This window comes from Alosa sapidissima, chromosome 14 (genome assembly GCF_018492685.1).
Source record: "Alosa sapidissima isolate fAloSap1 chromosome 14, fAloSap1.pri, whole genome shotgun sequence".
In the NCBI taxonomy this organism is placed as follows: Eukaryota; Metazoa; Chordata; class Actinopteri; order Clupeiformes; family Clupeidae; genus Alosa; species Alosa sapidissima.
Window position 1 is genome coordinate 34036754 of NC_055970.1, and position 20528 is coordinate 34057281.

General features: G+C 39.9%; 1 protein-coding gene across 1 annotated transcript in view; it reads right to left on the bottom strand.

Moving 5' to 3' along the window:
• Positions 1-8696: 8696 nt before the first annotated feature.
• The window catches only part of lto1 (LTO1 maturation factor of ABCE1), a 44742-nt gene continuing 32910 nt past the window's right edge, over positions 8697-20528 (bottom strand). Inside the window, exon 5 of the mRNA XM_042061716.1 lies at positions 8697-9152. Within this exon, the coding sequence (XP_041917650.1) occupies positions 9081-9152 (72 nt within the window). The 3' untranslated portion in view covers positions 8697-9080. The remainder of the gene's footprint in view (positions 9153-20528) is intronic.

The following is a 20528-nucleotide window of genomic DNA, read 5'->3' on the forward strand; positions in this document are numbered from 1 at the left end:
CTGCCAAAACTGTTTCAAAATAAAAGTCCTCACTACAATATTTCACTGTTAAACAATGTAACCCTTTAAACTACTGAACTTTTTAACTGTTCAGCCCAAGGGGGCAGGCGAATTCCCGGAAGTAGAAGAATCGACGTAGGCTGGAGGGACCATCTCTCTGCTAACTCCCATAGAAGTCCATTCATTCTAGGATTTTTTTGAAATACCATAACTTCATATAACATATATCCTGTGCCGATATTGTAGCTTCTGTGTAATCCACATAAACACTACAAAGGCAAAACAGACTCCACTACCTCGTCCGTAACGTTGGTTACCCGTAAGAAGAATGGTTAGCTTGTTCGGTTGGATGGAAGCTAGCTTTGACGTAATCTCTCTTTCGCGCCGTAGGGAGATAACCGTATTGTTTGGATAAGAAGCTCAGTCCACCTAACTGTCTATGACGGTAACTCATAAGCAAAACCTAGCATACACGACCCTATGTTAAGGTAAAGCATTACACAGAGGCTTATAATAATAAAAAAGTAAACCTAATTTAAAAAAAAACGGCACTAATCATTTCAATGGTTTTCGATGGATTGACCGTAGGTCGGAAAAGTGGAAAGAAGATTAGCTTCAAGGCAATAACTTTTTTGTTTTGTTTTAGCATGACTGTTTTTGAAGATGATCATGTGTGGTAGCTTCAACATTAACACGACTTGGTGAGGATGATATTAATAATAATACATAAATAAATGTTTAAGTTTGATAACTTTGAAGGCGAAGGAAGTGTGAGAAGAATTTCTGTGTATCTATCATATGAGTTACAAGATTCAGTTCGATGGCTAACGTCACGAAGTTAAGTGTGAGTCTGCGCAGTACTGGGGGGACCAACTGAAAAATCGTTCTATTTGACTCAGTGCCCTCCCATTGAAAACGACGGAGTCTGTTCGTCCATTTCTTTTACTGTCTATGGTTCAGCCATTGTAACTGTTACTTGTCATCAACTATGACTCCTACCCACTGTAGCTAGTTAGCATGGTTAGCATAGTTAGCATGCTAGCATGTTAGCATGCTAGCATGTTAGCATTTTTAGCAAAACTGCTCAAAATGATTAGCTAAGTTAGCTAAGTAACATGGTTAGCATAGTTAGCATGCTAGCATGCTAGTTAGCATTTTTAGCAAAACTGCTAAAAATGATTAGCTAAGTTAGCTAAGTAACGTGGTTAGCATAGTTAGCATGCTAGCGTGTTAGCAAGCTAGTTAGCATTTTTAGCAAAACTATTAAAAATGATTAGCTAAGTTAGCTAAGTAACGTGGTTAGCATGCTACCATAGTTAGCATGCTAGCATGCTAATTAGCATTTTTAGCAAAAAAACTTGGTTAACATTATTATCTTTGATAACATAGTAGCATAACTGCTAGCAAACATTAGGGCCATTCCAACTGTCAGTTATCGTCAATTATCTACCTAAATAATTTAACTATTTAAATTATCCACCTATTTAACCGTTCAATCATTCCAACTATATTAAACCTTATCTACCAAGCAAATCATTTAACTATATAAACTATCCACCTATTTAACTGTTCAGTCATTCCAACTATATTAAACCTCATCTACCTAGTTCAGTCATTCCAACTACATTAAACCTCATCTACCTAGTTCAGTCATTTGAACTATATTAAACCTCATCATGTTGGTTGCCAATTAGCACATAATCTGTTTTAACAATATATTTCACACCATATGTTTTGCATTTTCATGCACTGGTAATTCCCTGGAATTGCGTTTTCTAGTTATTATTCTTCTTCTAACGCACTTAATGCAGCTTCAACCGTTTAACGTAGAAACTTCATTCAAACTATGTTACGTAGGTCTTACTTATAACATGTGGGCTTTGTATTTTTCACCTTTGTAACTTTTATACTTTTTAAACTATTAATTAAAAACAAATCAAAATTTCCCCATTGACTTAACATTATGATTATGACATCACAATACGGCCGTTAAGCAATTAGAATCCTATGGCAGGTGTTCGGGCCACCTGGACCAACTGCCAGTCTCAGGCTTTAAGCATACAAACTGGCCCTATTAAGACTACACATCCTGTTCAACTGCTTCCTCTGCCTAAAACTGTTTCAAAATAAAAGTCCTCACTACAATATTTCACTGTTAAACAATTTAACCCTTTAAACCATAGACATAATATACATAGACGCCGCATCGACCGCTGCTCCCTACTAGCGCTGACGAGATTTGGAGCCGCCATCTTGGACCGGTCATCCACTCCACTCAGTGTAATCTGTTTGGCCGGTGCAATGAGCTGTCAGCACACTTAATTAATCATATCTCACTGAATACCGAACAGATTTTCACGCGGTTTTTTTTGCTGCAAAGGTCATACATGTAGCTATGATACAGGCCACATTGTTCGAAAATACAAAATACAACCAATAGTACGGTAATGTTAAATCTTACTTGTGAAAAGTAAATCCCCCGAGTATGGTCCGCCGATTTGAGCAGGAACATGCTGCACAGTGCTGTCATCTTGTGTTTTCTGCTGCAACGCAATGAGGAGTATGACCGGTCCAAGATGGCGGCCGCATTTCTTGTTTCCAGCAGCCAATGCGGCGTCTATGTATATTATGTCTATGCTTTAAACTACTGAACTTTTTAACTGTTCAGCCATTGTAACTGTTACTTATCATCAACTATGACTCCTACCCACTGTAGCTAGTTAGCTAAGTTAGCTAAGTCACATGGTTAGCATAGTTAGCATGCTAGCATGTTAGCAAGTTAGCATTTTTAGCAAAACTGCTAAAAATGATTAGCTAAGTTAGCTAAGTCACATGGTTAGCATAGTTAGCATGCTAGCATGTTAGCATGCTAGTTAGCATTTTTAGCAAAACTGCTTAAAATGATTAGCTAAGTTAGCTAAGTCACATGGTTAGCATAGTTAGCATGCTAGCATGTTAGTTAGCATTTTTAGCAAAACTGCTAAAAATGATTAGCTAAGTTAGCTAAGTCACATGGTTAGCATGCTAGCATGCTAGTTAGCAGTTTTAGCAAAACTGCTTAAAATGATGAGCTAAGTCAGCTAAGTAACATGGTTAACATACTTAGCATTTTAACATTGTTAGCATGCTAGTTAGCATAGTAACTTGGTTAACATTATTATCTTTCTTAACATAGTTAGCATAACTGCTAGCAAACATTAGAGCCATTCCAAGTGTCAGTTATCGTCAACTATCTACCTAAATAATTTAACCATTTAAACTATCCACCTATTTAACTGTTCAGTCATTCCAACTATATTAAACCTCATCTACTTAGCAACCAATATAGTTTGTTTTTACTCTGTATGATATTTTACATCATATTTTTGCATTTTCATGCACTGTATTTCCTTCAGGAAATGCTTTTCTAGTTATTCTTCTTCTAACGCACTTAATGCAGCTTCAACCGTTTAACGTAGAAACTTCATTCAAACATTGTCAAAATAAAAGTCCTCACTATAATATTTTACTGTTAAACAATTTAACCCTTTAAACTACTGAACTTTTTAACTGTTCAGCCATTGTAACTGTTACTTGTCATCAACTATGACTCCTACCCACTGTAGCTAGTTAGCTAAGTTAGCTAAGTAACATGGTTAGCGTAGTTAGCATGCTAACATGTTAGCATGCTAGTTAGCATTTTTAGCAAAACTGCTAAAAATGATTAGCTAAGTTAGCTAAGTAACACGGTTAGCATAGTTAGCATGCTAGCATGTTAGCATGCTAATTGGCATTTTTAGCAAAACTGCTAAAAATGATTAGCTAAGTCAACTAAGTAACGTGGTTAGCATAGTTAGCATGCTAGCGCTAGCATGTTAGCATACTAGTTAGCATTTTTATCAAAACTGCTAAAAACGATAAGCTAAGTTAGCTAAGTAACATGGTTAGCATAGTTAGAATGCTAGCATGTTAGCATGCTAGTTAGCATAGTAACTTTGTTAACATTATTATGTTTTTTTAACATAGTTAGCATAACTGCTAGCAAACATTAGAGCCATTCCAAGTGTCAGTTATCGTCAACTATCTACCTAAATAATTTAACCATTTAAACTATCCACTTATTTAACCGTTCAATCATTCCAACTATATTAAACCTTATCTACCAAGTAAATCATTTACCTATATAAACTATCCACCTATTTAACTGTTCAGTCATGCCAACTATATTAAACCTCATCTACCTAGCAACCAATATAGTTTGTTTTTACTCTGTATGATATTTTACATCATATTTTTTGCATTTTCATGCACTGTATTTCCTTCAGGAAATGCTTTTCTAGTTATTCTTCTTCTAACGCAGCTAATGCAGCTTCAACCATTTAACGTAGAAACTTCATTCAAACATTGACGCGTAGGTCTTAATTAGGACATGTGGGCTTTGTATTTTTCATCTTTGTAACTTTTATACTTTTTAAACTATTAATTAAAAACTATCAACATTTCCTCATTGACTTAACATTGCCCTTTATGACATCACAGCAATTAGAACTTTTTGAGATATTAACAAAAAACAAGCTTATTTTTCCCCATAGACTTTACATTAGCACTATGACATCACAATGGACTAATTAACTTGATTTGCACCTGTATCAACTTCCAGCTGCTCAACTAGGACCCATCAAAGGGCCAGTTAAACTGATTGCACCTGTATCAACTGCTTTCTGCTTAACTAGGCCAACTCTCTGTGTCTCTCCAACTTTCTATCCATTCATCCTCTTCAAACCATTCACTCATCCACCCATTAAACTATCCATCAACATCCATTAAACAATCTGCCTATCAACATCCATTCAACTTTTAAACTATATACTCTGTCTCAGGCTTTAAGCATACAATCTGGCTCTCTTAAGACTACCATTTCCTCTGCCCACAACTGTTTCAAAATAAATGTCCTCACTACAATAATTCACTATTAAATCATTTAACTATTTAAATTACTCAACTATTTAACAGCCATTTCAACTGTCAGTTGTTATCAACTATGACTCCTGCCAACTGTTTCCAATAAATTTGTTTGGCATTTTATGTTAATATACAGTATGTTTATATTTTCCTGCACTGGTAATTTCCTCAAAATTACATTTTCTAGTTATCTTGTGAAGCTGTTCAGTGATCTACATTCCAATCATCAATGGGCCACAGACTGGTTAATAATATTACATGTTAATAATATTGATGCAATGCTACTGACTGCAATGCTTTCCTCTACACTAAACTAATTTCATCTTTACATTATGCATATCTGTTGCCATACTTAGCTACCTGTTGGGAGAGTGCATTTTCTAGATGTGTATTCTAGATCTGAAGGCATATGTTTTCACACCTAGCCTACTGTCATTTTATGTATGTATCTTTCTTAAGCCCTTTGGGTGGGGGAAATTATGTGCTTGTTCTCTCTTTTCTCAGTTGGTGTACCTCAATGAGATATGCAAGTTCATGGGAATTCCTAGTACAGTTCCCAAAAGGTTTGTTATGCATCGCTGGTTATCGGCTTATGATGTTGTCATTAGCACCCAGAGGCTTCTCCCTGCATACAAGGTTCTCTACTATGGCTTCATGGACAAGGAAGACAAGGCCCTACAAGGACCCCCTGGAGCAGCTATTTGCCAATTTCAACATGAACGAAAAAGCGCAGAAACGAATTCGGTACTGTCACAAGGCCCTCAAAAAAAAGGTAATTTATCGCAGTTGTTTCTCCTTGGTTCTGTGACTACCTGCACTATGGTAATCTAATGATTGTTACGTTTTGTACAGAACCTTTAGTCTAGAAATCTAGACGAACCCTAGCGGCAGCAAATTACATTTGCTTCCAGGGCTAGTCTAGCAACTCTCCGTTGGTTTGTGAGCTCGAAAAATTAAACTTCTATCAGGCCAATCAAATCGTGTATAGAGTCGTTAGGCGGGCTTAACATAATGATTGATGGCAGAGTTGCAACGGTTTGGCTTAAATTCCTTGCCACTTGAAAACAAAGATGATGGATGTTGCTGTTGGCCAACAGTGTGACACGAGTTAAGCTTTTTTTAAGTTGGCAAAAGTTTGAACAAGCCAACTAGCTCCGCTGGTGGGAAAATGCATGGGACACCTTGCGCTGTCCTGTTGCGTACAGAGGGAATTTGAAAGACAACCGATTATTCCGCCCCTCGGACTGAGCACTGCGAACGGTGAGTGCCCAGGCCCTACATTTTAATGTGGGTCTGACTCGTCAGGCTACAGAACCTAATTATGCCTTTGATTTTTCTAGCAATGACGCAGCTGGGAAAAGACCGGAAGAGGGTGATTCAGAAGGTGTGGCATGAAGCAACCATAACTGAGCTGCACCTCAGTGTTTACACAGGAGTGCTGTCAATGCTGAAGGAATATGTCATGGTTTTCCAGGTGAGTTGAACATTGAATGTTCCATTTATCATCAGGGTCTTCAAAATGAGTTATGAGAATTGGATTATGGTAGGACCTGGTTCTAGAAAAATAAATTATGCCAACCCAAAGTCTAATAATTCATGATATTTTCTTTGAGCACAGGGTATCTGCAGTTCTTTATTATGGTCTTTCTTTTCAATAGCAAGTGATCCCAGTGAATCCTAATACTTAACTTCTTGGATTCCTGAGATATAACTGGCATGCTTTCCTTGTGTGCTTTTTTGTGCATTGAACCACAATGTTATTTTCTTTATAGGGCAGACAGACACTTGTCCATACACTGCATGACAAATAAGGAAGTTTTCATGAACTTCCTGGCCTGCTTTGTCAAATCTGAACACCTGAACATGATGCCCAAATCCCTGGCTACTCTTGAACTTGACAACAAGCTGCTACCTTTGAGGGAGATGTATGTAGTAGATTCAGATCAGAACATCCACAACATCCTGTGAGTACATACAAATGAATGATTAATAAATTGGTCGATATACTCAGTATGGTGTATCTCCATTTTAGAAGGGAGGGGTGCCCAAGAACGTGTAACGTTTTTCCATATAATTCCACCCCCTATAAGTATTGTTGATCTGTTTCAGCTGCTGAAGCCATTCCTGCAGGAAGTGTCCCAGGCATACAAAACCTGTGCAAAATACCTGCAAAAGAAGCTGCCTTTGCAGAGTGAAACTGCAATCTTTGTCAGCGGTGGACCCAATTGTGAGAGGGCACTCCCTAACCATGGTCAAGTTGAGGAAGCTCGTACATATAATGGGTCACCTGCTGCCACCAGATGCTGACACAGACCAAGAAATTGTGCGTTTAAATGTTGACCAGGCGCTTCCTAGTTTTCAGCATGGAGAGGATGTTGTCAAGTGGTGGGCTGTCGTCTTCAATACAGGGAAGTATCCTGCACTGTGTCAGGCAGTCAAGGCTGCCCTCTCAATTTTCCATGGTGCCCTGGTTGAGTCTTCCTTCAGTGTCATGGGGAACATCATTGATCAACGATCAATGTCAATGAAGATCTCCACCCTCAGTGCTGTGCAGATTGTTAAATACACTTTGCAGACCAGGAACCAGTCGGGTGAAAATGTTCAGAAGGGATGATTTGAAGTTTGGGGAGGTAGATAGGAGGTTGTGTTCTAACATTAGTGCAGCTGGAACTAGGGACAAAGCCCAACGACAGGAAAATCTGCTTGTACTCAGAGAAAGGATGGTTGAGTTTGGCTGCCAGCCATCTACCAGTGCTGCTAGTAATAGGGCAGAGGTGGTGGAGAACGAGTGTGGCCCGAAAGAGGCACATTGCCAAGCAGCGAAAACAATAACAATAAATGTGGCATTTTTACCATAAGAAAATGAAAAAGAATCATTTGTAAATTGATTTGCTGGAATATTGAATACAATTTATTATGAGAATTTCAACTGATGTGTTGTCTATTTGTATTTATCATATTTGTTCTAGTTCAACTGTTACATAATGTATTATTATACCATTTACACCACCATTTAAACAAACACAAAATAATGATAATGAAAAAAAGAATGGCTCCAACCCTTTTCCATCACTCTTGTTAATCCACCTCTGGTGAGCAAATTAATTTAGCACGACAAAACCGATGTTGCAGCGATATATATATATATATATATATATATATATATATATATATATATATATATATATATATATATATGAGGATATGGGATGAGCAGGAGACTAGGCTACCATAAATCCTCAAATTATATGCCCGGGTCCCCGGGATTGATTCTATTTATAGCCAGACAAATAAAGGCCAGTCTCAAAATACAAGACGGAGTAATAATGCCTACCAGTAGGGCGATTTCTGTCAGTTTAGCCCAGACAAATAGTTTCGATTTTATTAATCAGGCTGTGCACGTTGACATGAATCTGTCTGTGTGATGTCTTCTACATGAATAAAGATTCTAAGCAGGATTGTTGCAATGATATCCCTGCCTGTAGCCCTTTTTCCATTAAAAAAATTATTTGCTTAAAAACCATGCGCATCAAAAAGTTTGTGCGACACGTGATGGAAAAGAACTTATATATATTGATGGAAAATAACTTCATATCACTGCAACGTCGGGTTTGTCGTGCTAAATTAATTTGCTCGACAGAGGTGGATTAGAGTGATGGAAAAAGGTTGGAGCGCTTGAAAATCTTATGGAAAAAGGGCTCGTGACTGTCAAAACATTTCCATCTGATTCAATAAAGACTCAGTCAAGTACCTTCTTAGTCAAAACATTCTTTTTGATTTATTACAATTCAACATACAACAATGTAAAATGTCCATAACAAGAATGTAATTCATAATCTACCCCTCCACCTCACTAATACACACACACGCACACACTGGTGGACAGTAACTAAGTACTGGGTATGGGTATCTAATTTGATTATTTCATTCTTTGGAAGGTTTTTAACTTCAACCTTCAACTTTACTTTTAGTGTTAATTGTAATATGAATTCTTCTGCTGTTCATTTTTATGGTAATGTTGCAAGTCTCTTTGGATAAAAGCATCTGTTAAATTTCATAAACATAAAAACATGCTATGATGGTCTGTCATTCTTCTTTGTTTCGTGTTGCACTCCAGTTATGGTGTTTATACTTTACATTTAGAATGATAATTGTCCCGGGCTATTGATATAACCATGGAAGTCTGTAGAGATGTGCAGTAAAGAGCAAACCTGTGGAAAAATAAATGATCTATGGTTAGGCTACGTCCATACAGGATCTTAGGAACAGTTACTTCACAAAGTACACCCTTATGATGATAAATGTCATTAACCCAGTAGCAAAATACCATCACAACTAGGGATTTAACGTGATAAAATTCCCCAACGCTTAGTACTACCCTTTCAATGTTTAACAATAGTGCAATAGCAATCTGGAATTTTCACTTAAAAACTATAAAATGTGTTAATTTAAGATAAAACATCAATGTTGATCGTCTTGTTAAGGTCATAGGTATACACTAGGGGTGTGAATCTTCATGTAAAAGACGACCCAATTCACATCTAGAAACAACGATTCGATACAAGAAAAGATACATGTTCATAAAAAATGATTCAGTACGGTTTGATGCAATGCAATGCAATTTGATGCAGTTCAAAAATTGAAAGCATTCTGAAAGGTGGTAAAAGAATTGCATCAAGGTACACATTCATTTTACATTATCAATCATCATGGTCATGGTTGTCAATTATGCAAAAAAATATGTGTGAATAGTATATAAGTATATATACTCTTTTAATGCCGTGAGGGAAATTTGGTCTCTGCATTTATCCCAATCTGTGAATTAATGAAACACACACAGTGAACACACAGTGACGTGAAGCACACACTAATCCCGGCGCAGTGAACATGCAACAACAACGGCGCTCGGGGAGCAGTGAGGGGTTAGGTGCCTTGCTCAAGGGCACTTCAGCCATGCCTACTGGTCGGGGTTCGAACCGGCAACCCTCCGGTAACAAGTCCGAAGCGCTAACCAGTAGGCCACAGCTGCCCGTAAATACCATTATCTAAACTGAGGTTTGTATCATACTGTATATTAAAATGGGGGAAAAAGTCTACATCTCAGTCAAAACATGCAGCCAAATACAACACAAAAATACATTTTTATAGACTTTAAAGATTTTATAGTCATCTGTATCTGATTCTTTTCAAGGAGCTGTAGCCTATTGTTCAGGTAAGACAATACAGAAATAAAATACAACAGTCCTTAAGACATCATTGGCCGTTTCTCATATAGCCTACAAGAATAAAATAGGCCTACATATCACTGAACTCTCTGGGCTTATTTTGTTCCAACAGTAGACCTAATATGCAAAAACCTAATGTCAACAGTCTGAGTGAATTATGAACAAAATAATAATCATTTGTGCATTGTTTTAGCATAGCCTGGCCATTGGCCATCCCCTTGGTACGCTTTGCTTCTACAAGGGTCTGGGATCTCGTCTAATAAAGTTAGTAGACGGGGAGGCTGATATATCGTTCCAAAACTCCGGTAATTTATTTCCTATAGATGTACAGTACAGGCACAGGCACGGGCAACAGGAGGTGTCCACTACAAAACAACAAACTGATCGCTGATAAATCACGGTCTCAATCACTCGTCATTCACACTCATTGGCCAACAACACAACGCAACACAACTCACTCGCACGTAATCCACTTCTACTCTGACTAAACTTACTAGACGTCTTAGAACCCCCTATTTTATTCGTGCCTGGCTGCGGTCAGGCTTCTGCTACAATACTGAATGAATGAATGGCTATAACCCTATTACCTCAACCTGTTCTTGCACTGAAATAGTTTTTTATTTTACCTTGTCTACATTATACTTTACTCTCCTATTTGTCCATATTATTTATGCTGGTCTCTAGACCTTACTCTTGCACTGTTGGACTAATGTTGGACTACTTTTTGCACCTTCACCATGACACACACTCTCTTGAGCACCTTGCCATGCACACATAACTAAAGGACTATGGTTGGACTACTTTTTGCACCTTCACCATGACATTCACTCCCTTTAGCACCTTACCAGTCCTGGCCCTGTCACTACAAGCGTCTTATGCTTGATCACCCTCAAGCACATTGGACTTTCTTAATTTAATTTATATAGTGTATTTAGTATTTAGTTTTCTTATCTTTCTCATCTTCTACTGTCTTTATTGTACAGTGGAGTTTAGTTATATGTTTATACTTATGTTTACAATTTCTGCTGTAAGTGCATGTTGTGTGTGATGTCTGTATGCTACTGAGACCCTTGAATTTCCCCTTGGGGATCAATAAAGTATCTATCTATCTATCTATCTATCTATCTATCTATCTTATTCCCTCCCCTTATCATTCGCTAACCTATCTGAACCCCTAAATATTCCCTCCCGGACACCTCCCCCCAATCAAAACACATCACAACTCATTGACACATTCTCTGACACAGGAGGGAGAGGGAGACACAAACACTCTCGCGCACTCTCGGGCAAATAGCCTCGGCACTACAACATCATCACAATTGTCAAAGCTAAATGTGATCATTGGAAAACACGCCGCTTTGTTACCGGGTCTGCCGCACCTGCTGTAATTTAATATCGAGGCTACTGCGCGATACAAATCAAACTTTTCCCAAATCCCGTAGGGAGTAGGTTCCACGACATCTTTGCCCGAAATAAAATGTGTAAAAACACTGCTTTTGTTCGGACAATTCCTGAATATTTGGAAGTGTAGCCAGCACGGACTGAATTGCTTCATTAAGTTACGCCATTGCCAACTCCTCGAGGAGTACAATTCAAACACAGCACAGAATCTCGACGTCGTCTCTCACGACTCCCGCCTCCTGCTTGCTGATTGGCTCGAGGTCGAATTGCTCGTTGCAAGCGAGGCCAATAGAGCATCACAGTCCCGCCCACAGCCGAAAAGCGGTTAGGTGCCGGAAGTAAGTGTCTCATTCATTTGTCCCATTGACGTTTTGGAAAAATCTGTATCTAAAGAGTTTTAGAGCATGTCTTAGGCTAACCAGCTATGGCGTAACTCATAAGCATACAACATATCATTTCGAGTGAAAAAACGAAGGGAAAATCCAAAAAAAAAAGTCAAAGGTACAAGACTGTGTACATATTTTCATTTCCAAGCGAAGGAACTACTCATCCCATAAACCACCGCGCCTCACTGAATAATATTGTAGCTCCGAGGCTATTTGCCCCCGTGTTGGACTTTCCCGTGTTCCCCTGTGTCTTCTGTTTTCCTGGCGTGTGCGCGTTGAGACGTGATTTATCAGTGATCAGTTTGTTGCTTTGTAGTGGACACCTCCTGCTGCCCGTACCTTAGCCTGTACATCCTTTAGAAAATAAATTAGTTTTGGAACGATATCTCAGCCTCCCCGTCTCCCCGGCATTACAATATATAAGCAAGGCACAAACCGGCGCGTATGCCATTTGAACAACTTCCAACTGGCGACAGCACGTGAACCCTGTCCTCCAAACAGTGATTTTTATATGGAGAATGTGCAGTTAATAATAAATGTGTAAATAATAGTGTTTTGGTATTGAATTTTATATTTATCATCGTGTATTTTACATTGTGTGTGTATGAAAGCGGTTAACGTTAACGTTAGCAACATGGTGCAGTGCTTCGTACCTGACTGTCATCACCGCTCAGTCGGGCTGATGCATGGACCGGTGCATGGTCTGCTCTTGGACCACCATATTCAGTTTTTTAACTTGCCGTGAATTATTACACAAAATGTTCATTAATGCACGAAGAAGTATTCCTAGGTTAATGATTGATATGACTCATACAGTATGAAGGCTACAGTAGCCTAGCTAATGTTAACTAGCAGCATTAACGTTACCAACCTCCCTGCGAAACTCACCACAACTTTGTAGGTCTTGTCCCTCATGCTGGCCCTTACAAAACCCACAAGCTGACTCTCGGACACACAACAGTCAATAATGTGACCCGATTTAATGTGGCTTTCACCCCTTTGGACACTCACTAAAAACAATATATTTCATACCTGTGTTGCAGCATGTAGGCTAATGTTAGTTGCATTATGTAATGACATGCAATGTCGGAAATGCTAAAGGTTAGCCTGTCGGCTACCTGAAAAGTTTGAGTGTTTAAACTAACATTTACAGTGGTCTATTTGATAGTGTATTGGCCCTGACTAAGTTCGTGTGATGTATAAACCACAATCCTTGTTAATACAAGTACCAATATTCGTCAAGAAAGTTTTTAATCACATTAAGATTTTCGCCATAGGCAGTAAAAGACTCTGCCATCTTTGGCAATAATTTTCGCTGAGAAAGTTTCAAACTATGACCAGAGCCCGCACTCTCTATTAATCCCATACATACCGAATTTGGCTGCAGTTCACCAGAGTTCACCTAGATGGCGATTGCGGGCGAGTCCAAAATACATGGGGTCCTATGGAGCTACATGGCTAAATGTATTGTTTTCACCTATTTAATGACGATTTTTATTTTTCGCAAAATGGATATCAAAAGTGAAATAATCCGGGAGTCATGTCCTTTCGTTTTCTTTCAGGTTGGGTTGTTGTTGTCCATAACACGCTAGCATTGTGCTAATGAATGACGTCGTTTTGACGGACACGTTTGAAAGGCTTTTTAGAACAATTAAGTGACTTTAAAAAATACAATACTCAACCAAGTGTCTTTGCCTCCCCTTTCGAATACAATATGCAAATTACTTGAAAAAAAATTATATCCCGAGAAAAGTGTACAGCTCCTGAGGGGTACAGCTCCATAGACCTCCATTCATTCTGGACTCGCCTGCGGCCTCATGTGGAACCACAGAAGGAACTGCAACCAGTTCAGAAACCGGAAGTTTCCCGAGAGTGGAAGTTCTCCCCTTATTAGACAGGGCTCTGCCTCCAGTCATTATTGTGGCTACTAGCTATTATTGGCTTGATTTGGTCATGGGCCAACGCTAGAATACGTTTAGAGCACCCGCTATGAGATGGCAAACAATAAAATAAAAAACAAACTAATCATAGACTAAAAATACACTACACATGGCACTAAAACCCGAATAGTTTATTTATAAATAAATTCAGGGGAAAGAGAATTCTTGCTGTTAAACTGATAGTCCATGATAATGAAACAACACACCATTCTACTTTTGAGGGCTAAATTAAATGAAATATGGCTCGTTTTCCGTTTATGAACGAAAAAGTACACGAACCCAATTACAGTAATTAGCCTAGGCCTACATGAAAAATTCACTGTTGTTGCATGAAATGTCATTTGTGTTTAGCCTACATCATCAGTTTCTATCATCTAATATGAAACAATATACTATATAATTCGCTACCGGGCTGTCGGTAGTAAAGCCAAAGCGTATGGGGTGTGACGTAGGCAAAGAAAACATGGCTGAGTTGGATGTGGGCGGGGCTTGATGTCAAGCCTCGCCTTCCCGCAGGCTGCAGTGAGGTGTAATTCTGTTCCAAACAGAGCGCCTGAGAGGGAGCTTATGACTTTAGTAGTCTATGCACAGCCTAAATGAACTGCATTACCCACAAATCCGTGCCACATGTAGGTGAAATGCATTGTTTTGAATTTGGAAGTGGATGAGTATAAGTAAGTATAAATATATATACTATTTTGATCCCGTGAGGGAAATTTGGTCTTTGCATTTATCCCAATCCGTGAATTAGTGAAACTGTTACGACCCTGAAGATTGCCTCTTTGGTCAATTAAGCTGCACCAGCAATCAGCAAACTGGCAATCACAGCCATTGGATGTTTCGGCCCACTGGCCTTTTAAAAGTTCAGCCATGACGTCAGCAGGGGCGCGCTCTTCCGACTTTCTTTGAGACGCCTGCCACGCCACTGCTCGCCACCTTTGGGCCCAGCCTTGGGCCAGAGTTGTTTTTTCGTTCTGCCGCTTCAGCCACTCCCGGGATGAGCGCGGTGCAGGCCTGTCAACAATATTGCAAAAGCTACCGGTACAATTCTCACAAAACTTATTGGAAAGGTGTAGCACAGGCTAAGGAAACCCCATTCATTTTTTAAGCCAATTAGACTCAAAGGGAACTTTGAAGCATTGTCCATATTGTAGCCTATTTTCTCGTAATGATAGCGAAAGTGAAACTTAGTGCCCTTTTAGTTTAAATGATGAATTTCTGCATGCTTGTGTCATTAATTTTTCGGAGTGTCTATTTTCACCCCTGGTACGAATAGCCTTGGCCACAGAGCTGAGCTCACCCTGTGACATAACTGTGACATAACAACAAAAAGACGTTGCTCACGTGCACAAAAAACATGGCGGACATTCGTTTTCTCGTCAGCAGAAAGTGAAGAATTCTGAAAGGTTTCTGCACTAATATCTGTTCAGATTAAGGTTTAGATTGAAAAGTTGTGTTTTAATTTCATAATCTTGGTTCAGTGAACACATACAACCGTCAGTTTGTTAGTTAACAGAAATTTTGTGAATATGACGTTCAGGCCTATAAACGTAACGTATAAAAGTTTACCTGCAGACACCTACTTGTGGAAGAAGAAGTGAAGTGGTCAGACCTGGGTTAGCACGTGGGAGACCGGGGTTCGATTCCCGTGTGATGCGTTTTGGCAGAGTGAGTGTGCATGTGTACCAACGTCTCTGGAGAGAAGGCGCGCAATTTGAAGAAGAAATTGGTTCTCAAACAGAAGTTTTGATTGCAACAATTAGCTAGTTCATGCACCAGGGTGTAAATAGCATACAGTACTATAAACACCAGGGTACGAATAGCATCCATTTCTAACTGTACATTGATGCAAACAGCATACCTTATTCAGAGTGTCTATTACACAGCTGAGCTATCCACACCCTGTTACGTAACAACAAAAAAACATGTTGCTTGTTTAAAAAAAATATATATATATTATTACATTGTGTGATCAATATGCCAGAATAAATGCACAGGGGTGCAAATAGCATACACTGATATTTGTATCAGACGGGGTATTAATAGAAAACATTGCTGTGTGCACCGGGGTACGAATAGCATACATTGATATTTGTACCAGACGGTGTACTAATAGAACATACTGCTGTGTGCACCGTGGTACGAATAGCATACATTGATATTTATACCAGACGGGGTACTAATAGGACACATTGCTGCGTGCACAGGGGTACGAATAAAATTCACTTCTTATTGCACCAGGGTACGAATAGCATACACTGCTAATTGTACCAGGGGTGCAAATAGCCTTACCCTTAATTTTTTCACGTGTCTTACAACATAAATAATGCATTCATATGCTACTAGTAATGCCAGAAAAGAACCCTTTTTTTAGGCCTCTTAGAAATAAAACATAGGACTCAAATGTGGTGACGTCACACAACTTGGGGGGAAAAAACATTTACAATGCACTGGCGGTAATAGCCTACCTGCGAACCGCGGACAATAACCAAAGAAAGGAATTTGCACCTCCATTGACCAAATAAAGGCTGTAGTAGTGTTTTTACATGTTGGTACAAAACATAATTTCTGTCAGAAACCAGACTATAATGCAGGGGGTAACATGAGGTGAGTCAGACAGAAGTAAATCATGTCCCGTTGAAACTACGTTAAAATTGTGTGAATAGCTGCCAGCATAATAAAAATTAAAATACAAATACAAAATCGTATTAGGCTAGGTCCAAACCTATGAGTCTAAGCTTTAGTTAAAAAAACAATTCTCAGGTTATTGCTCAAAGAGCCATTGCATTCTGTGTACAGTAATATAGTGGTTAACAAAGATACTCTAGTTTGTAATTTCTTTTAAAATCTAAATTTTGGAGACAAATGGAGTCATACCACAAGTGTATGTCCAGGGATGGATTACTGAATGCGACTACTGGGCCCAAGAGTTCAGGGGGCCCTGAAACCCAAGCCTCTGTGTGAAGTTGCTTCTTCTCCATCCTTCTCTTCTCTTTCCACAAAACTCATCAGTAGTCATAATTAAAAGGGCCATTTTAAAAAAAAAAAATATTCTGGGGGAGCATGCCCCTGGACCCCCTATCTTATCTAGGAGGGGGCCTTTTTGCATCTGTGCCCAGGGGTTCATAATATATGTCCATCAAAAGTTTGGAATACCCTAATTGACTGACTTAGCTAATGACTTGTTTGTGATTCTTTTTAATAATATCAAATCGTGAGTAGTGCAGCAGCAGCAGTGGGACAATTCAAAGTAGCTATTTGTTAAAAACACTTGACAGAAGACTATACTTAACCTCAGTTACAACAAGTGAGTTGATGTTGAGTTGGAACATTAATCTTAATGAGATGTTAGAACGTGTCACGAATCAGCAAAGTGAGCTGCGTTGTTAGGTAGGCCTAGGCTAAATAACATTGTCTCTAACATTGACGCGCGGGGCTGATAAAAATCTCTATGTCCGTATATTTGGGGGGGGGGGGCTTTAGAAAATTCATATTATTTAATGAGGTTGTATCACTGAAAAGGATTATATGCCCGCAGAGAGTGCTACAGTGTATGCTGCACCTCCTGTAGTCGGAGGTAGTTTCTAAGGCTTGACACTAGTTATGTTGTCCTCATAAGTTTTACATGTTGCTCACTGTCCACCCTCAAAGTTGGACACTCTTTTCTCTCTCACACTCTCACTCACACACACACACACACACACACACACACATTTATGCACATTGACTCTCTCACAAACACATTCATAACCACACACCCACACATCTATGCACATTGACTCTCTCACAAACACATTCACAACCACCCACACAAACACATATGCACACACTTACAAATAAAGTTCACACCTTCACTGATACTGTCTCTCTCTGTCTCTGTCTCTCTGTCTCTCTCTCTCTCACACACACACACACACGCACAAATACACACACATGCAAAATGTCCTTTCTCACACACACCATGTTGAGACAAAACTATCTGTGATTATAGTACCAGTGTGTTACACGCAAAGTGTGTGAGTGTGTGTGTGAGAGAGAGAGAGAGAGTCCATGCGGAGAGTGGATGGTGATCAACAAAATGTAAAACTCATGAGGATTAACTGAGTTAATATTTTTGTAAATATGTTATTATATCTTTTCATGGGACAACACTGAAGAGATGACGCTTTGCTAGAATGTAAAGTAGTCAGTGTACAGCTTGTATAACAGTGTACATTTACTGTCCCCTCAAAATAACACAACAAGCAGCCATTAATGTCTAAACCGCTTGTGAGTACACCCCTGAAGTGAAAGTCCAAATTGGGCCCAATTAGCCATTTTCCCTCCCCGGTGTCATGTGACTCTTTAGTGTTACAAGTTCTCAGGTGTGAATGGGGAGCAGGTGTGTTAAATGTGGTGTTATCGCTCTCACACTCTCATACTGGTCAGGCCCGTCGCTAGAAGGCAAGCATACCAAGCAATTGCTTGGGGCCCCGAGCTGGCCAGGGCCCCCAAGACAACGACTGGTTAAGAATAAAATGCAACGACAAACTGTGAGCGCCCCTTTGATAGTCAATGCAGTAAAGTGCAACGACACTGTTACCAGCAATACCGGGATCCCCCTCATGGGGGCCCCTCTCAGTAGTCGCTGACAGCAGCCAGCCAGCCAGGTTTGTGGTCTCTGCTGCTGCTGCGAAAATATAAAACCTCGGCAGTCATAATGAAGCGGAGTTATGCGTCCGGAAGCCAGAAGAGAAAGGAAGAGGATGACAATAAAAAACAAGATAGTGGTAAGTGATAAATTACACTGGATAAAATAGCTCTACTTGTCTTGTACAAATGGTGTAATGTCGCAGCAGGAAGGCTAGCCTAGCAAAAAATGTTTATGTTAACTACCTGCCTGACGGCCCATGCTGCTTGTAACAAACTAGTTAGAGCAACTTTTTTTTTCCCGAACGGACGGAATATGGTTACATACTATAATATGTTTATTAACGGGATAAGGAAGACGCAGATCTGTTCCAGAATCACTGTTTATCTATTTAATGACACAACATTGCTATAGCTTTGTAATAGGTTTTGATGAAAGTGGCATAGCTTCTCTGCTATACTAACTATTCGACCGTGATAATCTATTTACCAAATGGGGGTTAGGAAAACCACACGATAAATTCCGTGCGTCAAAGCAGACTGGAACATTCATGTCTAGTAGTATTCATGCACGCCAGCTGTTTACTGTCTTTAAAGCACCAGGTGCATCTGTCTAATTCTCAAACAGCAGAATGCTTAAATGCTATGTTAAGCTACAAGTAGGCCTAGGTCAATGTATAACATTAGCTTGGGATGTTTTTACAGTAAGCATTGGTAGTTATTATTGGATTTTATGGTACGGTGGTGTTTTTGCAAATGTTCAAATGTTCAAAATGTTCAAAACTAATGCACAGTATATATATGCAACTGCAGTATTTGTACTGTCAAAATTTTGTATTTATATAAACTGTGGGTGAACTTAAACTGTATGGCTATGCGGTGGTTCCTGTAGGCTTTGCGTGCGGTGGGGGGGGGGGGGGGGGGGGGTGGCCTCCATGTCCATTTTGCTTGGGGCCCCCAAATTCCTTGAAACGGCCCTGATACTGGTCACTGGAAATTCAACATGGCACCTCATGGCAAAGAACTCTGAGGTTCTGAAAAAAATAATTGTTGCTCTACATAAAGATGGCTAGGATATTAGAAGATTGCCAACACCCTGAAGCTGAGCTGCAGCACGGTGGCCAAGACCATACAGCGGTTTAACAGGACAGGTTCTACTCAGAACAGGCCTCGCCATGGCCGACCAAAGAAGTTGAGTGCACATGCTCAGCGTCATATCCAGATGTTGTCTTTGGAAAATAGACGTATGAGTGATGCCAGCATTGCTGCAGAGGTTGAAGGGGAGGGGGTCAGCCTGTCAGTGCTCAGATCATACACCGCACACTGCATCAAATTGGTCTGCATGGCTGTCGTCCCAGAAGGAAGCCTCTTCTAAAGATGATGCACAAGAAAGCCCGCAAACAGTTTGCTGAAGACAAGGAGACTAAGGACATGGATAACTGTAACCATGTCCTGTGGTCTGATGAGACCAAGATAAACTTATTTGATTCAGATGGTGTCAAGTGTGTGTGGCGGGAACCAGGTGAGGAGTACAAAGACAAGTGTGTCTTGCCTACAGTCAAGCATGGTGGTGGGAGTGTCATGGTCTGGGGCTGCATTAGTGCTGCACTGGGGAGCTACAGTTCATTGAGGGAACCATGAATGCCAACATGTACTGTGACCTACTGAAGCAGAACATGATCCCCTCCCTCGGAAACTGGGCCGTAGGGCAGTATTCCAGAATGATAACGACCCCAAACACACCTCCAAGACGACCACTGCCTTGCTAAAGAAGCTGAGGGTAAAGGTGATGGACTGGCCAAGCATTATTCCAGACCTAAACCCTATTGAGCATCTGTGGGGCATCCTCAAATGGAAGGTGGAGCAGTGCAAGGTCTCTAACATCCACCAGCTCCATGATGTTGCCATGGAGTGGAAGAGGATTCCAGTGGCAACCTGTGAAGCTCTGGTGAATTCCATGGCCAAGAGGGTTAAGGCACTGCTGGAAAATAATGGTGGCCACACAA